Genomic DNA, 22,521 nt, shown 5'->3' on the forward strand with positions numbered 1-22,521 from the left:
TTTAATTATAAGCCCAGAAAGAGAGCAGCGTGCTGCATTGATGTGAATCAGAATGAGGACTAATGGAAGTCCTGCTTTAAATGGCCAAACTGTTTTGTCTAAACTAGGTAGGTAATCGGACAAATAAGCTTGGTTATTTCACAGGTTTTGCATATCCTTCTTCCTGCTCCTAGTTGTATTGGGATTAGTTGGAAATGGGATTGAAACACCGGCCACACACTGCAATGATATCATTACACCAGGTGGCTTATTTTGAAGAGAGACCAAATAGAGAATAGCACAGACAGGATACAGGAGTTAAAAATTGATGACCTTCCAGCTTGTCCCATTTTGCTAACCTTGATGAAAAGATCCCAAACCCTTCCTTTGTCTTTGGCCACCACTGCAGGTAGTCATTGTGGTCCAGTTAAATATGTGTACAATGCTCTAATCCTTCCTCAGTACTAGAGCGATGATGCAAGGTTTGGATCTCATGTCTATCACACTTCCCTTCCTTCAACATGAGAGTATTTTCTCCTGGTGGACTTCATTTCAGTGTCTCCAGTCTCAAGTGCACGACTCCTGGCCTCTGGGTGATGGCTATTGCATCACATTGCAGCCGCCCCTGTGTGTATTAGTGTGTGTGCGTTTCTTGTTTTTCTTTGCAGCAGCAGGTGCTCGACTCTCTAATAATGAGGTCCCAGTCCACTCAGTCCCCTGAATGCAACGTCTGTAGTCTAAGTGACAGGTTCATGATAAACAAAAAGCATTTTTACCCGCTTACAGTATATACTTGATAAAGAGATAAAGAGGATAAAGAGAGGTTGTGTTTATGATAACATTTTAACTTAGACTTTCTAGAGCAGGGATGGGCAGTTAGGTTTTTCCCTGGGGGCTACATGATAAACAGAAACAGGTTTTTGAATTTGGTCTCGTAACCCTAAACATGGCGATCTGCTCTCCACAAACTAAACGCACAACTTTATCTCTGAAAATAAACTCATGTTAAAATCGCTGCATTCTACATTGGTCTTTCTATTTTTAGCATGAGCGAACATTTTTGTGGGTAAACTCATAAAGTAAAGGTGAAAGTATATGTAGGCTACAGACGTAAATGCCATAAGGACATATGCAAAAACACTATACCTTCAAAATAATTTTTGAATCCATAATTTTCTGCTTGCGCTCCTAAAATGTTAAATTTGGGGCCACTGTAACCCTATTTGAAAAAGTTAGTATAGAGCCCTGTGATTACTTTGAAGGGTTCATTGAACTGACTCAAATATTGCTTGATGTTATTGTAGTTTGCATGGATACTTTTGCTGTTGATATGTATAATTGATTATTTGTTGTCGGGTTTAATGTTATTGTTTCATGACTAATAAAAGCAGTTGTTTCTAATTTGGAATTGCTTTTGTTGTTGTGCGGATCTACATTTCCATTCTCCAATCCAATCGCTTGTTGTCTGTGTAGCAAAAGGTTTTGATTGTACAATACCCATCTGTGTTTGCAAGCTTCTTAGATATTGCCGGATTTGTGCTACATTTTCCTGTAGTTGCTCTGTCATTGGGCTCTTCAAGGCGCCATATAATACCGAATCCTTCTCGTTCAACGGCCTTGTTTCTGATTCTGGTCCTGGATTTCCAGGTCCAGCTTTGAACTTCAGCAGTTAGCCGGTTAGCTTGGCTTGCTAGTAGCTGTCGGTCAGTTTTGTGTTTACGCTAAAAGAACTACAATTCCCATTAGGGCTGTGAACGATAAATTGATGCAAAGGGAGATACGACGCAGAGTGCAGGTAAGATTGCAAGGTTTGCATGAAGGACTTAATGTGCGGTTCCAATCCCGCCTCATGCACTGCCACTTCCATATTACATGTATTGTCATTCACAGTAGTGATGCCATAGTCCACAGACTGATCCTCTTCTTGTGAGACAGATTTTGTCAAAACGGGAAATTCATTTGTTCATTCATTCATTTTCTATGCCGCTTGTCCTCACCAGGGTCGCGTGGGTACGCTGGACTCCCAGCTGACTCAGCTGAGTCAGGGTACATCCTGGACTGGTCGCCAGCCAATTGCATAGACAAACCATTCACACTCACATTCATACCTACTGTATGGACAATGTCGAGTCTCCAGTTAACCTAACATGCATATTTTTGGAATGTGGGTGGAAACCGTAGCAACCGGACAAAACCCACACATGCACGGGGAGAACATGCAAATTGAAGATTCGAAGATTCAAACCCGATCTTCCCGATCTCCCGACTGTGTGGCCAACATGCTAACCACTAGGCCACCGTGCAGCCCGAAACGAGAAATATCGTCAATAATCTGGAGTAAACGAGGCCGTTAAACAGTTCAAAGTGTCATGCTTAGGTCATGCATGCAAAGTTATAAACCATTTCAAAATACACCAGCATTGTTTTGCGACTCACTAAAGCCAGTCTTTCTTAGAAGTAATGTTAAAGTATCTTCTTATCTCGTTCTTGTGGACCCAACAACGTGTATCATCTCGTCCCATGAGCTGAGTGTATCGTGCCGACCCTAGTAGGCAGTGTAAAAGTGTATTCCTTGTCTGACTTCAGTGTTGGTGCATGATGAGGACACAAGGGTGTCACTTCATGTTGACAGACTACCTCTCCGCTGGGATGTTTTCACCTGGTGTGTGTTTGTGTGTCTGTGTGATAATTCATAATTCTATCCTTTATAGAGTCTATCCTCTCTGCTGCCATAGAAGATGACATATGCTGGCTTTTTTCTGTTTTTGGGCAATTTTTCTCTGTGTTGCTCTTCCTCCCCGAGTCTTAGCTTAGATCTCTATCAGCCATGATTCATCTGATACACAATCTCACTCCATCTCTGCTCTGCTCCGCTCCAACACACATGCAGACACACACTCACACAAGCATACACACAGCACTCCCGCAAGCTCCACTTTCAGTCCCATATCTAATCATTTATACATCCACATTCTACACCGTGTGCATCTTCCTCCTCGTTATATGGTTTCACCGTGACTTTTCTTTTCTGTTATTTTATTGTCTTTGTATCGCCCCATGTCACTGTTGCTCATTAACTTAAAATGATTAATAATGTATTATTACACAGGACAAATGTACTGCATGCCAGCACTCCCAAATAAGTGCACAGTGTCTAATGACATCCAATAATAATAACTGGTGGTGTGGTCAGATGTTACAGTAATGTGGTTATAGCAATATATGAAAAGCACAATATCACGCCACAGACGAGAGATGAATAGCGTGGCGTGTCGGATGAGTGTGGGTGACATGTGCAGTGTGTTTTTACCACGTCCAACGGGAATGGCAACAAAATCTTCAACGCCATTCTGGAAAGTTCTAGGTAGTTTCTTTTCATTTCCGAAAAGACGAAACAACCAACTTATCCCCCGCACACAACAAACATGTATGTGGTTTGGCTCAATGGCATGGAAGCAACGAGCATGAGCAACATGATCGCGTGCGCCCAGCTTTGACCCTGATGTGACGTCAGAATAAAATTCATTTCTTTGTGTATTATACACAATTAGAATTTTTTTTACATGCAATTTGTTGTAGTTATTGACAAACTATTTACTCAAAAAAATGTGAGTATCTTTTAATTGTATTTATTTATTTATTTGCTTCTGAAGTTTTTCTGCAGCCCAGTTCGGCCCCGCCCACGTCGACCCCTATATCTTCAAAGTGTTACAATCATTAGACAAATTGTCAAATACTTATGGACAGTTAGATGCTAAGGCTCACACATGTCCCTGCAAAGATGTTTTGCTTGATGGCGGCCATGTTTTGCAACCAATCTTGCTCACATTTTACAGACAAGTTCTTGTCAGTCCCCTAAAGGTGTGTGCCAAATTTGGTGGAGATTCGGCTAAACACCCTAAACTTACTGTGGGTGTTTTGTAGCGCAGCACATTGATCTGTGGGATACATTTCAAGGTGATTTATGGGGGTCAAACTTTGGGGTTTAAAAACGCCACTATGCGGCGTATTTGTCAGAAACAATAAAAACACAGGGTAGTAGTAGTAGGGGTGCATGTTTTGATGAAGCTTCAACCTTCTGTATGCGGCACTCCAGGAGTAGAATACTTACTATTTTTGTACAATTTTTTTTTCCACATGACTAAAACAGATAACCAAAATACAGTACAACCTCGGTTAACAGCATTAATCCATCCCAGGTCAGATGAAACCCACAATGTACCCTAACTGAATCACCTTTTCGCATAAGAAATAATGCAAGTCGAATGAATCACATCTAATTAACACACAAAAATGTTGACACAAAACGCTATTTATCTTAAACAATTAGTTTTACATGCAGAAAACCATTCAAAATGCATATAAATGACGAATGAAAGGGATAAATGAACACTGAACATCACTTTTACCTTGATTGAGGACTTCATTGTTGACAAAGATGGCGATGACGAGCAGCGAGGGAGGAGGAGAAGAGAGCTCCACATGGATTACACCGTCATACTTTGCTATGAGTTATTTTTTGGATTCAGTAATGTTTCTCACCCTCGTCATCTAAATGCTGGCACTCCCTTGTGGGTTATTTTGCAGCCGTTTTCAATAAAAAACTTGAGAGAGACTTGTGCCGTAACTGCTTTGGCAAACTCCAAAGTCAACCACTGATGATCAGACAGGCAACGGAGCGAGGGGACAATAACTTCTGGTTCCCGTTTCCATTTTGAGAGCATGCTAACAGGCTTCAAACAGGCACGTTTTGTAATAATAAGTTACAAACACAGTGTGTTAATAACACGACAAGGCGTGTGCCATATTGGCTGAGGCAAAATGTTTGCAGAAATTTTCAACATAAACAGAAAAATACGCTAACCGGGGCGTACGCATCTAGTATTTTGGTTACCTGAGTTAGCCACATCAGAAACAGCTCTCAGTATGATGCAAACAGCCATAATAATACATGTATTGTTAAATGAATACCACTCTCTCAAAACAGAGCATTCTTATTTTTTATAAAGGCAAAGGTGTACCTAATGGTGCAGCGTGTTTTGTTTTAAAGAAAGCATCTTTTCATGTGTGTTTTCATGTGCACAGTGAGCCTCACACATTGTTGTGCCTCCCATCTTCCTGTTACATTCCAATTCTTCCAATTGTACTCCCTCCCTCCCGCTCTCTCTTACCTCTCATGCCGCTCTAACCACACGCACACACACACACACACACAAACACACACTCCGCTATGCCTCACAGTCATCGCTGTGTTTTCAAAGGCTCTGAGTGTGTCCACACCTCCTGTCTTCTACCTTTCTTGCCCTGGTGCTGAGGAGCCGCCCGCAAATCACCCGTCGAGGGGAGAGGCAGCTGAGCTGATCAGAGGAGGGGGGAATTTAAAAAGAGAGAGAGGGAAAAAAAAAAAAAAGGAGACGGGAGAAGCACGCGGGCAGGAGGAAGGATGCTCTCCCTGCTGCAGCTTTTGATTCGATTAGCATGAATTTCACAGCAAATGCAGCAGTTGCCGCAGCTCGCCTCGGAGCTCCAGCGAGAGGACCAGCAGCCTCCGCTCGTCTGGAGGGCTGAAGCAGTAGGAGGGCACAAACAAGAGGAATTACACCCTCAGCCAGTGGAAGGACGGAGCTTCGTCCCAAGTCTCAGGATTGTTGCTCTGGTGATGCTTTAATCCGCTTCTTTTTTTTTGGTACTGCTGAGCGTTCCATTACTAATATTGATTTATTTGTCTTGGGGGGGGGGAAAGGACCGCACACGGAGGTAGCCAACCATTTTGTCCTGCTTTTGTTGAATTTATTTATCTCACTGCTAAAGCCCGGACTGCTTCTCAGCTTCATTTGGATGTCTTGCTGGTTCTCTTCACCTCTGCCGTTGCAGCCTGGCAGTCCAGTGTGTTCTGCCATCATCCAGCTCTTCGTTCATTCACCTGCAAACAAAAAGTTCTAACAGGATGGCTGGAGTGTTTCTCCTCATCACAGAGGCTTGAGTCGTGGGAGGAGGAGACACATCAAATCCGTAGCCAAATAATTGACCCCATGTAGGCAAGATCTTTGGGGAAGGGGATAAAATGGAGTTAAATCATTGCTAAGAAAAGGTGGGATTTTATTTGAAAGTTCATCAGAAGGCGACTTGCTTTGGTTCTCGAGGATACAACATTTGGATACCAATACAAGACTGTCGCAGGATTTGGAGGTTCTTTTTTTTTCAGGAAGGATTTTTTTTTTTTTTTCACATAATTTTTGTTGGATCCTTTTCATTTCCTTGGTTGTCAATCAGTATTTTATTTTTATTCCCCTCCCTGCTTGGGCTTAAGAGCAGGGGATGATGGGCACTGGATTCCTTTGAGATGTTCTTTCCCAGTTTGTGTCGTCAACGAGGGAGGGGCCTCCTCTTCTTCACAGGCCCCGCCCTCATGGAGCAGGAGATGGAAGTGGAGGTGGACGGAGGGCTCCTGGTGGTGGCCAGGCCCGTGGCAGCTTCGCCCGTGGTCTGGGCCAGTCCGGCATTCCTGCTGCGGCTGGTACTCTCGCTGGCCCTTCTGGTGCTCCCGTGCCCAGCCGTGGCCGCAAGAGTCTCCTCGTCCCTCAGCACCACCCACCATGTCCACCACTTCCACAACAAGCATGGCACTGTGCCCATTGCCATCAACCGGATGCCCTTTCTGACACGTGGGGGCCATGGTAAGACCATTCTTTTTGTTGGCTTGACCAGTATGAGTGGAAAGTGCATGTGGATATTTGACATGGATTTAGTGGATCAGGGAGAGTTAATTTCCTTCGGAGGTTTGATATATGGTGGCAATGAGTTCTAAGCTGAGTACATAAGGCAAGGCAAAGGTACATCCAACTATTGATCTGTGTCATCTCTGCAAAGGCCCCCAACTCGCTGCCTCAGCTCCCAATAGGCCACCATCATCTTGATTCATGTCTCTCTGCTGGTGCATGACGCTTCCAGAAGCTGTTTCTTTTTCGCTTTTGCTGTCCGTCTTCCAACGGTGGAACAGCAATGTGGGGTCCAGTCATAAATCTAACTGTGTTACTTGACCATTACCCCATTGGTATGTCCCAAGGAATGGGTCTTTGGCTACTTTCAGGAGTAGGACTGAGACAACAAACCAAGAAAAGCGGTATTGTTTTTCTGATGATAACTGTGTTTGGAGAGTTTTTGTGTTTACCTCACCTGGAGTTATGAAAAACTCCACATGGATATGGGCCTCCCACCAAAAACATCATGCACATGACTGCAGACATGAAGAGTGTTTATTATCCTCTACCATCTTTTGCTCTCGACCTCCCCACCCTCACTTCTCTCACGCTACGCATAACCAGCATCAATCAGTGTGGCATCATGGAGGGGGTGTGAGGAGCATCACCAGGCCCTGTGAGGTCAGTTGGCTGCAGTGGTGTCATCAGTTTCTCACTGCTGCATTGGATTTATGGTTATTATATTCTGTTCCCATCCCACAGCCTCGTGCATCGCGGTGTGACTGTGCACACAAATGAGGGGCAAATATGAGATGAGTGTTATTTTTTGTACCGACTTTATCTCTACCATGTCAGCAACATCCACTATCATCTTCAATCTTCATACTAATGAGAGGATGTAAAGAAAGCCTCAATTCCATTTTCTTGTTTTTCTTTTTTGAGCTGCAGATGACAGATACTGTTATTTTATCAACTATCATAAAATGATGAGGCACAAGGGTCCTCTTCCTATTCTCTTTCACTGTTATTTCCCTGCCTTCTCCTTTGCCTCGCTTGTATAATTGGATTGCCCCTCTCACATCCTGAGTCACTGAACTATTTCAATGGTTGTAATTAACATAAAAATATTCCCTCTCGCTAGACCTGTCACAGAAGAAATTGAAATTTTGGCCCTGTAATGTTCTAACATGTTAAGCGAGGTTTGATTGGTGAAACTCACTTAGGCTGGGTTCAAACCTGTTGTTCAGTACTCTGGACCAAAAAGAAATAATACTTGGGTGGGGTTGGCCTTGCTTTCACACTGGTATTTTTGTTATTGGACTAAAGGCTACGCAGTAAAGAACGTACGCATAAAGTAAAGACTTGATCGGTCAGCTTTCCACATAATACGTGTAACTCAAATATTCCAAACCAAATTGCCGTTTGCTGGCTTGAATATGCAGGTTATCTTTATGTTTACCAGATTTCACCAAACACTACACTATACAATTTTAAAGAGCACTGTTGTCACACACACTCAAAGGGAGAGAGCAGAGCACAGAGTCAACACTTCCAACATATTTTCTCGTACATAGTTATAATTTCTGCATGCTCTTTGTTGTTTTTTTAAACACCGGTCAGTGAGGTGTTCACATTTCAGGCACACCAGAGTTGACTTGCAAGCGGATCAAGACCGGATCAGTCAAGCAGTTTGAGGCTGCTTGTTTGGTGCTCACCAGGGTTTGGATAATCATATTCATATTTGACCAAACAAACCATGTGAACACACCCATAATGGTTTGATTAATCAAGCATGTAATACCAACATTAACCTTTTAAAACCCCAGTACAGGAGGCAGCGTGTTGCATTTGTGTTGCTATGGTAACTGCTGCACGACTGTATATATATATATATATATATATATATATATATATATATATATATATATATATATATATATATATATATATATATATATATATATATATATATTTGATTTGAAGAACAAAGATTACCGGTATTTATGTCTTTTGCTAGGAAGTCCAGACTTAGCTTCATGAAATTCTCATAAGTAGCCAGCCCCATGTTGTAACTTTGCAGCTCTTCAATGTGCATCATCAATTGTGATGAGACTGATGAAGGTCCTTTGTTTACTCTGCATATAAGATGCAATGAGCAGCTGCTGCCAGAGTTTGTTTAGAGAGTCTCACCCACATTGCTTGCTGATTACAGCTAATTGAAGAGCGTTGACCACTGAACTGTGGCATTTCTGTCAGTCTTGCCCGGTGATTAGTGGGCCACCCTCTACCCTATGCTCACAATGGCAGCCTACAGTTATGTATTTGTGTCTAATTCATGTCACGCACAGAGCAGCTAGAATGTATAGGTCTGAAGCTGGTTCACAATGAGGTCCTTAAAAAATAGCTTTTGTTACATTTGTGAGTACTATTTCATTCTAACACTAAATGTACACCCATGCCACAGACTTATGTATAATTATACATTGTTTTCATGCACCAGTGGTTAATGTTTGCCCTCATTTGCTGCTCTTCATCTGTCAACACATCTGTGGTTGGAAACACACCAACACAAACACACACACACACAACACACACACACACCTATGCATATTTCAATGTCTCAGTCGGAAGACAGGGAGCGAATTGTTTGCCATGTTGAGGTAATCCGACCCGAACACCCCGCTGCATCGAGCTAAAGGGATTAAATAGCTCATTTGGATTCAGGAATTCTTTGATGTTTTACATGGATTACTTCCAAGCGATTTCACCACCGGGTGCATCAGTTTGCCATTGACAGTGGACAGGACAGGACACATGGGGGCGGTGGTGGCGGTCGGCAGCAGTTGTAAACATTAGGTACAGCTAAGATAAAATCCATTCACTTGCGTATTATAATGTGAAGGACAGTTGACAATTTTTGTTGAGATACATGGACAGAATTTCTAGGCACAGCCAGGACATTGAGTGGATCTGGTTTGTTGGCTACAGGATTGGGTGTCTGCTTTTTGCAGATGATGTGGTCCTGCTAGCGTCACCGTGATCTTCAACTCTCACTGGATCAGTTTGCAGCCGACAGTACCTCCAAGTCCGATTCCATGGATCTCGCCTGGAAAAAGGAGTGTCATCTTCGGGTCGGGGATGAGGTACTGCCTCAAGTGGAGGAGTTTAAGTACCTTGGGTTCTTTTTCACGAGTGAGGGAAGGATGGAACGTGAGATCTACAGGCGAACTCTGCATCTGTTCATCGCGGTGAAGAGGGAGCTGAGCCGAAAGGCAAAACTCTCAGTTTACCGGCCAATCTACGTTCCTAACCCTTACCGATGGTCATGAGCTTTGGGTAGTGACCAAAAGGACAAGACTGCTGGTACAAGTAGCCGAAATTAGTTTTCGCTGTAGGGTGGCTGGGCTCTCCGTTAGAGATAAGGTGAGAAGCGCTGTCATCCAAGAGAAACTCGGAGTAGAACCACTGCTCCTCCGCACTGAGAGGAGCCAGATGAAGTAGCTTGGGCATCTGGTCAGGATGCCTCCCGGACAGCTCTCTGGGGAGGTGTTCAAGGCACGTTCGACCGGCAGGAGGCCTTGGGGAAGAACCAGGACACGTTGTACAGACTATGTCTCTCAACTGGCCTGGTAATGCCTTGGGATTCACCGGGAGGAGCTGGACGAAGTAGCCGGGGAGAGGAAAGTTTGGGCTTCCCTGGTTAGGCTGCTGCCACCCGACCTCGGTAAGAGATGGACGGATGGATAGTTGAGATACATTGGTGGTCTTCTTTCAGCATCGCCTATAGTTAATGCTGTGAAAGTCCTGTAAGTGTACATGGACAGCAACAAAGTTTCTCACAATATTAAAAATGTCTTTCAGAATGGCGTAAAAGTCAAAACAAAGACAAAAAAAATCTAAGTAGGGGAATGGAGGCTAACTGTCAATAACTATAATCACGCCATAAAAGTGTAATATTCGGTGAGGAAATGCACCCATACACAACAATTTTAGTTGACAGTTATTGCCCATGCTGAGCAATGCTGCGAAAACATGAGCGAGGCTATATTTTTGCACTGTGTTGATGTTAATTACAGGCTTGCCGCCATAATCATGGCAACACGTTTCGTTGCTCTCAAAGTAATTGGAGATAAAAAAAAATATATTTTCACATTGATTTTATGCCAATTAGCTAAAACGGCCTTCAGGATCTCTCAACTGTCACCGCTGTCCTTTTAGTTTACGCTCTCTCGCTCTAGCTGCTCTCTGCAGGTGTTATGCTCCTCTTTTGTCTATTTTCTCCGCCTTTATTTCTGCTCTTTTGAAGCATTGATTGCCGTGTCCTGCTCTACCGCGTTTGAGAGAACAGTTTTGGGCTTGTAATCCCCTGCGTCTGTTTGTTTAGCTTGACCACACATGCATACTAATGATGTCAGCTGCTCCCTGTATTCCCCACTTCATCCTGCTTCAAAATTAATAAAAGCGCTCGCCTTCAAAGTTTGAGTGTGGCCTTATAATCCCAAATTGTGCCGCATCACTGTGTCACTATGTGCATGACAAGCCGCTGTGTTTGATAATCGTCACTTTATCTCTCGGGTGCAGAATGTGTTTTGTATGTTTTCGTATATATGTCTGTGCTCGGTTGTCGAGCTGTCTCCTTTTAGAGTCAAGTCACAGCCCTTGTCTTTCAGAGGGTGCATTAGTATTCATGAAGGTTGGCCTCACACGGCGTGCGAGGCGCACAAGCGCATGCATGGACACATGCGCACTGATGAGAAGCTGAAAGGATGCCTCAGGTGTTCTGGACAGTTGAGATAAGCGAGCTATCTTTAATTTTTTTTTTTATTTCCTGTTCTGCCTCATCCTCTTCCTCACACCTGTGCCACGAAGAGAGCATGCAGAAGAACATTTGTAAGTTTAAGTTGAGAGTCTCGGTTTGATGATGCTGTTGTTGTCTTTGAGCGTTTCTCATCAGCAAGTCATTCCCATGATGTGTTTGGCTTAGTTTTTAGGCCAAATGGTGTTTTCTGATGCAACCCATTTTTCTGGGGTTGGGACCAGCATTGGACATCTTCAATAGCTGAGTGTGTACCATTAATATCACGAGACGCCGTAATCATGAACGTACCTTAGTTTTAATTTCACGGTTTGATTCATTTTGGGGACAGCAAGGGAACAAAATGCAAAATGCAAAAACATGAGACAGTTTGGCTTTTGTGTAAACACTATTGTTGATTTTTAAAATGAAACAAGAAAAGGCAGGTAATTCACCAATAAATACATTTCTCAAATAAAAATAAAAATACATATTTTAAATGAAATATTATCTAATATTTTACAACAAGGGGGTCCGAACTTTTTCCACTGAGGGCCACATACAAAAAAATAAAATAATTGAAGGATGTGGGGGGTCAATTTGATACATTTTGGACATTAAAGTTACTAGAACCAATCCGATGCAGGTCAATGTATGCAAACCTATATAAAGAAAACTTCCATATCGTCTTCGTATTATAGGTGACTTATAATGTACAGTATATTGTTGATAATTAATGTATTTTATTTTTTACAATATGCAGAGGATCAAAAGACCAAAAATGGCCCCCGGGCCGTGATTTGAACACCCCTGGTTTAGAGTGTTTCTTTTTAGGAAAGTGCAACGATGCCACAGTAAGAGTTTGAACAGGAGAATAATTATTTTATTTTTAGTAAATGAAAGTTCCTTTTTGGGGAACAGCTTGTATCTCCATCCCCCATCTCTACTAAACAATGGCAGCACACTGCTTTTATTTTATCCAGTTGTCTTTGTACGTTTACATGTTAAATCCGGAAGGCCAAATGTTCCCACACAGAAGACTTGATGGAAGATGGTTTTCAAGCTTTGGCTTCTCCTTGGCACTATCATGAGCCATAACTCCTATTAGTCAAAGGCTGGGCTGTACTGTATGCCTCTTCACTGAAACAAAAGTTCTGTTTCGAAAAGTCTGATTACAAATACGTACACATACACAATACCGTTCAACCCCTCCCTGCGCCTCAGTTTGATATCTGCACAGTCCAATGTGATCCAGTACAAATGATGTGTTGTCCCTTTACAATGACATCATTGTGCATGTTTTTTCAGCAGTGTAGAACTGCACTGTGCAGTACTTTTAATACTTTTCTCACTTTTTTAGGATAGACAAGAGGAGCAAACCCTTCCTACATAAGCAGGAAGTGTGGAACAAACCAGAATGTCTTGGTTAGATGAAGCATTATTAACCCCCGATTGATAAATTACACGATCGAGAGGTGTCGGCATCATCATGTACATGTTAACTGGAAGAGGTTCTTCTACAGAGAGCATTTCCATGGTTGACATTTGTGTAAAGTGTGAGAAGAGGCGTGCTGACGATCCTCCCCACCGGCGGTTTGATTAATCCCCTTCCAAGGCACAACAGGGCGCATGAGCATTTGTCACAAACTAATGGATATGAATGGTGATACTATTCAATCTGTTGTTCTTGACAAGGCGTCTATTAGTCTTGGTTCGACTTATGTTGCGAGAGGTGGATATTGTGACATGGCCGTGCTGATTGGCTGGATGTAAGCAGGAAGTACATTTCAAACCCTTTTACGGAGGACAGCCTTTCAGCCTACCACCGGTGCATGAAAGGCATGAGCGTGGGTCACACCTTGGCTTTGTAGACGAAGAGGGCATGACTTCAGAGGGCGCTGTGATGTAAGCACACCTGAATTATTGAAACTGGAGGGGGTCCTTCAGGAGGAGATCTGAGTGTCCGCAGGCTGAGCTCACCATCAATAAAGTATCAAGAACCACCGCCGCATCTCTTCTGAAGAAGACATAAACATGGCGTCTTCAGTTGCAAATGAATGGGCGGACTATTACAAGTGGCTGTAAGAACTGTGGATGTTGCATTTCAGTATTGTTTGTCCCATTTCCTCCCACCTATTGTGCGCACACAGTGAGGCCCATTAATCTTTCATCCTAAGAAGTGGCTTTGCTCGGCTGGCCTTTCGGCACAGCACTTCATTGTATTTAAAAAAGCTTTCCGTTCACTTCATGTTTGACATCAATTATTCACCACAAAATGCAAATTCCTTGACAGAGCACTCGCTGCAAGCCAGACGTCACAAGAATATTCTCCGTGTCAGCTTTTGTTTATTCCATCTGCAAGACGGGAGCGTTGACTAGCTCATGGGATAGGATGGGAACGGCCATTGTATTATTGAATCTTATTTTATACTCATTTATTTACTCATCTATTTTTAATGCCCTCATGTTTGTCAGATGAGTCCTCCTCTTAATTATTCTTTGCTGCTGCATGTGTGTTTTATGATTTGAAGCATCACCAACAACGTGCATGTTTGTGAGTGGAAATGCAAAGATTTGGGGAAATTAAATATTACGGCATCCTCACTTTGCTTATCCTGTGTTTACTTCAAGATTCTTTGTGCCTTCAGCTGACACATCTGTGTCGAGACTCCCGTGAGTGACATATGCGGCATTACCACTGCAACTGATCTTCCATCCCTGCATGCTGCCTACATTTTTGGAGAAAACAGCAAGGGGGGAAGATGATGGAGAAGATGCAGTGCAAAATTGAGTTTGAGATTAATTGACGGGGGTCAAGGCAAAGGAAGGGAGATGGAGGATATCAATGTGTGGTCCTAACTCATCTTGCCTTGACACACTTAAATATTCTCCAAGGGGGTTTTCTGGAGAGGCTGTGGACATGATTCACGGCTGGACTGGAACAGGAATCCAGGGGGAGAAAAAGTGAACCCCAGCTAGTTGCCGCTGTGCTCCATGCCACGGTGAGCTTCTGCCATCTCCTCTGAACCTTTTCATCATTCCGCTGCAGGGGTAATGTGTGCCAGGCCATGGTACCATGCTGGGCGAGGCAAGGACACATTCAGCTTCACAGTACCGAGCAACAGCATTTCGGAAAACCACTTTATTTATGTCTCTGCTATAATCAGAGACCTGTGGAATATTCAGTGATTGGTTCTTTTGGTGGTGTTTCCAGCATCAACACTGTAGTCATGCATGACTTTGCTATTACACATTCTTTATCCTTCTTTTCCCCTTTGTAAACTGGGACATGTTCAACACAGGAAGTGAACAGCAATTGCTGAGACATGGAGAAGAGTAGGATTAAATAAACTCTGCTTCTTCCTACTCCTTTTTGGACGTGCTGAATTGTGCAAGTGTAAATGTGATGTTCCCGAATGTAACCTATTAAGCACGTTCCAAATAGACTAAATTATTACCATTGTGTATCATGCCTTTGAATTGGCAGTACAGGACAAACAATATGGTTCTGTGAAGTTTGGTAGACGGTTTGGGAGGGTTTTCATTGCCTCAATTTGTGAACAGGAACTATAATAGCTGGTCCTCAATCCTCACCTCACCAAAAAAGTGAGACAGTTTGATAAATTTGGTACCTTTGAGTGTACATTGGAAATGTAATGAAATGCACACTGTTACAAACTGTACTGTGCCTCTTGGTGGAAACGGGGCCTCCTCACGCCATGCATTATGCATTTGTCATTATCAGATTCGTAAGATGTGCTCTTAGGTTTCTGGTGAGGACAAGATGGCTGCCTGTTCCATCGCAGCATTGAGGAAGAGCAGCACAGGCCAAGTGTGAGCGATAAGTCGAGTGGCTGTAAACAAAATTGATTACAGGGCAGCCAGTGCATTCCTAATGGCAGCGGAAATCCAGGACCATCCCAGATGTTGGATTTACAGATCAGGAAGCAGGGGCTGGGGTGGTATAATCTGTCTGCGATAACTATAACTGTTATCTGCTAAGCAGGAGGCTTGTAAGATAGGCGAATGGCTCAGCCACTCGTCCACAAGCATCACACAGTCCACTTTCAACATGGCTCTTAAAGGAGGCAAAATATTAGAAACAGGTCTCAGTACATCTGACATTGTGTGTTATGCTACGTGTGCCTTGGCATTTTTAGCGTGTATTTTCTTAGAATGCTGTGTTCAAAACATATTTTATTTCTTGGCATCACTTATTTTGCACTTGTATGAATACTTGTGTGTTGTGTTACTGACAGCGCTTGTGTTTGGACAAGATTGTGGTAACTATGAGTGGCTGGGGTAATTGATCTTGTGCATCCTCCCTAATGTCAATCATCCATCTGCCTCTGTTCATCAAAGCTCCATTTCCCTTTCCTGAATGCTCTCTCTCTCTCCTTGAGTGCTCTGCAGGTAATAATTGTATTTCACTTTCACAGGGTGGGGCTTCAGTCCCATGAGCATTACTTGTTATCCAAACGTCAGCGCTACTGAAGACTACTAAACAAGCGTTTACAGGTTCTGAACTGAAAGTTAATGGATCAACTACAGCACTTTCTTGTATAGAGTGTACAAGATTGCCCATTATTCTCATATTGGACAAGTATACATTATGTGTGCATCTGCAGTAGGTGTGGGAATCTCCGGCCGCCTCACGATTTGATGCGATTACGATTCAGAGGCCTGCGATGCGATGATAAAACGATTATCCCGAGCTATACATCTCAATGCATCCTTTTTTGTGATAATGGTTTGTACATTTTTTAATGCACATTTTTTTCTATATAGAATTTATTTTTACTCACTGTGTACTACTAAAACAAAGCCTATTTGTAATGATCCACAATTAAAATAAACATGAAACAGATTAATTTACTTCCATTATCTTAATAAATGGAATGTTACATCTAACATATTTCCCATTGCACAGAACCAGCAGTAAATTGCGCCAGTGGCAGCATGTATCAAATTAACAAACTTCGGCATATTCTGTGTAACCAACATAAAAAAAATCTGTCATTCGTCACTAATAAATAATCAAGACTTCTGAGTTCAAACAAAAATCCTGAGCATAAAATATCTGATAAAAATAATATTTTTGCTGTATGTGCAAAATATAGATGAATGTACCAGCAGTTCTCATACAGAATAATGCTGGCAGACTTCAGTATATTATAACTAACAAAAACAAAATAGGCTTCCCTTATCCACAAATAATACAAAAAATACAAATGAATAGGCCACAAGATATCAACATGCCTCTGCAACATTATTGAACTGCTCAGCCATATTCCTCTCGTGTGTAGCACATGAGACGCTAGCTTCCAGTCATCTGTAATGAAGTGCACCGTTACGGTGACATAACAGCGCCTTTTCCGAGTTGGGTGGAAAATTATCACCTGCTCGATGGCTCTCTTGTCGGCAGCAACTTCAGCTGGCTGTCTTTCCTCCTCGTTCGAGCAGAAACGTGCTATGTGGTTTTTCATATTTGTCGTGTTCCCAAAATATTTTAAGTTTGTATGACAAGGCTTGCGTATTGTCTGGCTCTTGTCCAGCTCATTTTTACCTTCAACGACGTGAAAGCCAAAGTGCTTCCAGACGCTCACTTTAAATGGTGCGGGTTGAAGTTTCCGCTCAGCCATTCTGGTAGCGTCTTAGGTGCACCACCATAAACTGTCCGGTCGGCACTTCCGCTTTCCATTTTTTTGTAATTTTTTTTTTTTTGTTCCGTCAGCATTGATTATTGACATTTATCAATCGTTTGATAATCGGCAATGTCCGCATAGCGTTGCATCTAAGAATCGATTATTCCCTACACCCCTAAATTGCCTATAGGTGTGAACGTGAGTGTGAATGGTAGTTTGTTTATATGTGCCCTGTGATTAACTGGTGACCAATCCAGGGTGTACCCATCTGGGATAGGCTCCAGCTCAACCCTAATGAAGAAAAACATAATAGAATATAGATGGATGGATGGGTGTGTTGGTTTATTTGTTTATTACAATCCAATTTAAGTCATGGAAAGTCGTACAGAAGAGTGAAAGCTGGTACAAATGGACGTATTTACTTTCTTCATAGCTTTGGAAACACAATGCAAGGATACTTTCTTGAAACTCAGTGTGTCTGACAAACTGACTTTGTCTCAGTTTGTATCTTCCGCTCCCTCACCCAAAAAAGTCATTTATTTTTGTCCTTGGCTCACTGTATCTCCTGACAATCAAAATATATTTTTTAACGAGTTTGTCAAAATACTCGCTCTGATCATGAAGACTCAGCTGCAAGAGCTGGTGTTAATGTGTCACGCTTCCCAGTGGTAATTCGTCAAGCTCATTTTCCCAAAAGGCTTGGTAGAAAGAAGGACAAGAGCACCAATGGAGGCACAGGCGATTATGCAGGTGCGAGATGAAGGGGGTGTTATTTCCTCTTCACCACTCGTCGTTTCCTCTCTGCGCAGGGAGGGTGACCTCTAGCTCGGCGATATGAAGAGAACGTCATGCAACATTACCCCTCACTTTGCCTTGGATGAAGTTTTATTTTCGTGCTGTTCTGTGGAGACAAAACAATTCCTTCCCTGGTTGATAAATGTCTGAGACGTGGGTGTGCGACGCGCTAGAGAAAAGCTTGGTGTCCTTTTATGAAGTAGATTCTATTTCTCTTCTTTTTGGAATAGTTATTCCCTGACAATATTTCATGGGATAACAGAAGCTTGCAAGGTATACTAGCTTTATAAACTATTTCAAGTGGTACCTTAAGTTGAGTCGCTAGCATTTTGTCTCCAGCAGGATCGAGGCCATAGGCAGTCATAGTGAAGTTAATTGTGAGATATTTGTAACACTGCTTATTGTCTCCCTTTGCACTCTCACTTGAGCAATGATGTGGCATTTGAGGCTCGGATAGAGCCTCTAAATCACACCTCTCATTTATTAGCGTTGAATTAGAAATTGGGAACAAACAACATTCTTTCCAACTGCTGCCTGCACTGTGTTTGCATCGTGGGAGCGGCACGGTGGTGAGGGAGGGCACGTATTCGTAGCGCGTGGGTGCGTGTGCGTCTGTCTTGGTGCGAGCTTGTGATGCAACACGCTGTGTGTGTGTGTTGTGCAAAGGCAAGGCAATGCCATCTCGGTGCACACGACACCAAGGTTCATTCACACTGAGAGATGCATGGCAGCAGTACACACATACATGGTGGTCTGTGTGTGTGTGTGTGTGTGTGTGTGTGTGTGGTCCAAGGATAGGGAAAGGCCAAGTTCTATCTTATATAGAAATTGTACAACTAACTGCGGGTCAGCACAATGTTGATTTTTCGCATGTCCATTGTATCAACAATGAATGCATTTTGATCAATGCAGTATACATTGTCTTTTTCCACAACCAGCAGCCTGCGGTTGGTTGCCATAGTAACCCACCCCCATGGTCCAGCATGTTACAGATTTTACACAATATGCCCCAAAACCAGCACGTTGCTCGCTCTTCTCACCTTAATGTCTAAAATAGCAGATTGTGGCTTTTTGGAAGTAAGAAGGTAACTCAATGGCATTTTCAAAAATATTCATACATAATATTGATACAAAATATTCATACATATCCAGACAGAAATAGGAGACATTTACTTACGACTGCTTTGCCTACACTGACTGATCTTGACCTTTCCGCAGTGCTAGTGTGTAGCTAATACACAAAGATAAAAGTCACACACTCGCCACATATACTTGTAGCATACCGTGAGCTTTTAAACCACAGTTTTCCCCTCATCATCCCAATCAAATCATAATTGGCTCTCCTGGGCCCTGTACACTTTGTTGCTGCATAATTGGGGTCTGCAAATGTGGACCCAATGCAGGTCTAGTTTGAAACAAACAACAAAGGCATCACCTGTCCTCCTCTTCAGAGATTTGTGTCATTTATAATTGAGCTCGTCTCTATATGGTAAACAACTGCACATTAAGGACTGCTCTGTTTGGAGTATTTCTCAGTATGGGCTCTTTGATGCTCGTGGATGCTCATGGTAAAGTTAAGTAAAACTGGAGGAAATTCAGGAACTGTTCTTTAAGCAGTGCCTGTCAACATTTGGATTTATGCATCCAGTAATCAAAAATTAATGCAAGAGCCGGTTCCCTCCCTCACAATCTAATTTCTGTCATCTAACTGTGCATGCTGCATGGCCTTGACGCTCTCAGATCCTCTCTGCTTACCTCCTCCTCCTCTCGTTTCGCCTCCATCTCTCTTTCATGCCTTTGCTCTCTCTCTGCTGCATTAAAGAGGCTTTATCTTTGTTCTCCTGTTCCCTCATTAAAGCCGAATGCAATCGCAGCACTTGTGTTGTGTTTCCCCTCCGCCTCTCGTCCCACTTGAGCCCGGCCCAGGCTTATTGGATGCCATTGTTAGGGGTTGGAAAAAAATGGAATTTGCCTCAAAAAAATGTCGTCTGATTTGTTTCTGCTGCTGTTAATTGAAACGTGAGCTGACTGGAGATGAAATAGGTGAAGTGGTGGAGTAATTCATGGCATATCAAGAGGGGCACAAAAATAATGATGATGCTTCAGCAGAATACGGAGAGATTCCCTGTTTCAGGCACAGAAGTTTGACTTTATATTTTCATGAAGTCAAATCACAGCAAAGCCTGCCTTTTAATGATGACCTCTTTCTGACATCAAAATACTCATGTTGATTTGATGTTGATTTCTCGACCAGTGGCTTCCTTCAAATTGTTTTTGGTGCTCAATTAGAAGAGCATGGTGCTGCAACATGGGACGCCTTCTTAATATGACCGATGTGATGTTTGCAAAGCCTCTGGTTGCATGGCATTTCCAACATGTTTGTTAAAGTTGACCTTAAAGCTCAGTGTGTTTCCTTGCAGCGGTGGGATGCATATGCACCCCGGGGTAGCCTGAAGTCGCAATTATACAGTGACTGAGCAGCAAACGCCTGGAATTAGATGTTTATGTATAGTTCTTGCAAACAGCATAGCACTGTTTTGTGCAGAATTCCAACATGTACTTTAAAGCAGGGGTGTCCAAACGTTTTCCACCGAGGGCCGCATACTGAAAAGTCAAAGGATGCCATGGCCACTTTGACATTTGTATATATATTTTTTTATTTTCTGTGAAAAGATTAAACAAAACATACAGTATTACAGACAAAGCTTTGTGTTGTATAATTGTTAACAGTATCAATATTAAAGTTTTTTCTCTTTACACGGTGCCTTTAGCTTCAGTCTGAGATTTTTTGTGTAATTATATTTCTACTATGTGCTGCGCCCAATAAAAAATGAGTCACGGGCTGTTAATGCCCCCTAGACTGCACTTTAGACACCCTTGGTCTAAATGAAAAATGAAGAAATGTGGTCTAATAAAAACTGTTAGTATACACTATACTGTTAAGCATCCATGCACTGACAGGTTATTAATGTATGAGTTATTGATTTACTTGCATTTTATAAAAAAAAAAAAAGTGGACATGTGTTGCTTTTGTAGTGTTGTGCGATGCCAGTGTTACTGCTACTTTGACTAATACAGTATTACTACAGCAACAAGTACTGCAGGGTAAATAAGTGATGCACATGTGCACAAAAAATGACATCACACATGTTGCCGAGTGTTTACGGAAGTGAATGTGTCTCGACTTGTGCGTTTGTGGCAGTTTCAAGGATTGTGTGCAACCAGAGTCAACCAAATTATTTTGTGAGGGAGATTAAGAAAGAAGAGGAAAAGAATTGGGGCTACGACCATTTGTGGGAAACTCGCAGCGAGGAGCCAGTGGGTGGATGTCTGTGCCAGGAGTTCTGGGACATTGACGTGAGCCGCGTCGCTGACAGATTTTAAAAATAATTTTCGGGTGACAAGAGTTAACTTTTGTCTACACCTGTGAGTACATTTCCCCAAGTCTCGGCAAAGCACACCTCTCCATGACGTATACGTGATGGATACATATGAGATTCATATCTACATATGAACAAGTACGCGTGGCTTGCATTTGAAAAAGTCGGAATTGTACTGTTCACACTGACATGAAAAAATAAGATACAGGTCATATTTGAACAAAAAAATGGTCAGACTTGATCTGTAGTGTGAACGTAGCTGACGATGCAGAGCGTTAGCTCGGCTAATAAGCGCCAAGCCAAGGTTGTCTGTTCAGACTTCACCCTCAAGGAAGCAAATCCACGCAGAGGGTCTCTTGGGAACCGCCCTTTCTGGTTAACCTGAACAATTGTATCATATGATCGATTTCCTTGTGCAGACTTTGCTTTGTTCAATACAGTAGCGTCACTTACTGTTTACGCTAAGAAGTACAAACAGAAAAGAACATATTGTGCGCAGGACATTATATACTTTATACAATAATGTTACAATTATATTTTCAGACTTTGATACAGGCCAGTTTAAAAAGGATGACGGGCCAAATTTGGCCCACGGGGCGTAGTTTAAACACCCCTGATTTTAAGGAATTCAGAAAAGCAGTTAAAAAATTCTTAATGTTGTGGTACTATGGTACTAGCTTTATTGTAAATGTGCTGTGTAGGTGTAATGGGGTTTTTGTAGGCGTACTCTTTGGTAATGCGCTCACAGAAGTGGTCATCGGGTGCCCCTTTTTCGTAAACATTTGGACACTACCTCCAGGAAGTGAACATGGATGAAAAAGCTAATGTTGGCCTCCCTTTTGAAGGATGTTCTCCCAGAGTTTGGAGTTTTGAACTTTGTCTGTGGGGAGTTTTGACTTATTTGTTGGCTTGTGTATAATGTTTATTCCAATAGTGTTTGATGTACCTCGCTTTGTGTACTGGGTCACAGCCTTGCTGGTACATACAGGGGCCGTATCCAACACAGAGTTGGGAGCATTGAACTGTTCAAAATGTCTTGGTCAGATTCATAAAGGACTAAGGGACATAATAGAATGTCTAATCTATGACCCAATCCAGTCAGTTAGGGGGTTAATTAGGAACCACACAGAGGTCTCCTAGGGATTTAGATCAAGAGTGAAGGCGGATCCAAACTGTGAGGCTACTAAAAATCATCAAGAGACTGATGAGGCTAAGATGAGAAACAG

At 42.5% G+C, this 22,521-nt stretch overlaps 1 protein-coding gene across 10 annotated transcripts in view; it reads left to right on the forward strand.

Moving 5' to 3' along the window:
• LOC129194678 (neurexin-2-like) overlaps positions 1 to 22,521 on the forward strand; it is a 543,165-nt gene that overhangs the window by 391,208 nt on the left and 129,436 nt on the right. The window contains exon 1 of one of the 10 annotated variants that reach the window (XM_054799959.1): positions 2,168 to 6,656. The exons of 8 other annotated variants lie outside the window; for them this stretch is intronic. In XM_054799959.1, the coding sequence (XP_054655934.1) occupies positions 6,323 to 6,656 (334 nt within the window). In that variant the 5' untranslated portion in view covers positions 2,168 to 6,322. Of the gene's footprint in view, positions 1 to 2,167; positions 6,657 to 22,521 lie in introns of those variants that run through there. One more of the 10 variants, XM_054799958.1, reaches the window with a different exon arrangement.

Source organism: Dunckerocampus dactyliophorus, chromosome 15 (assembly GCF_027744805.1).
Source record: "Dunckerocampus dactyliophorus isolate RoL2022-P2 chromosome 15, RoL_Ddac_1.1, whole genome shotgun sequence".
Taxonomy (NCBI): domain Eukaryota; kingdom Metazoa; phylum Chordata; class Actinopteri; order Syngnathiformes; family Syngnathidae; genus Dunckerocampus; species Dunckerocampus dactyliophorus.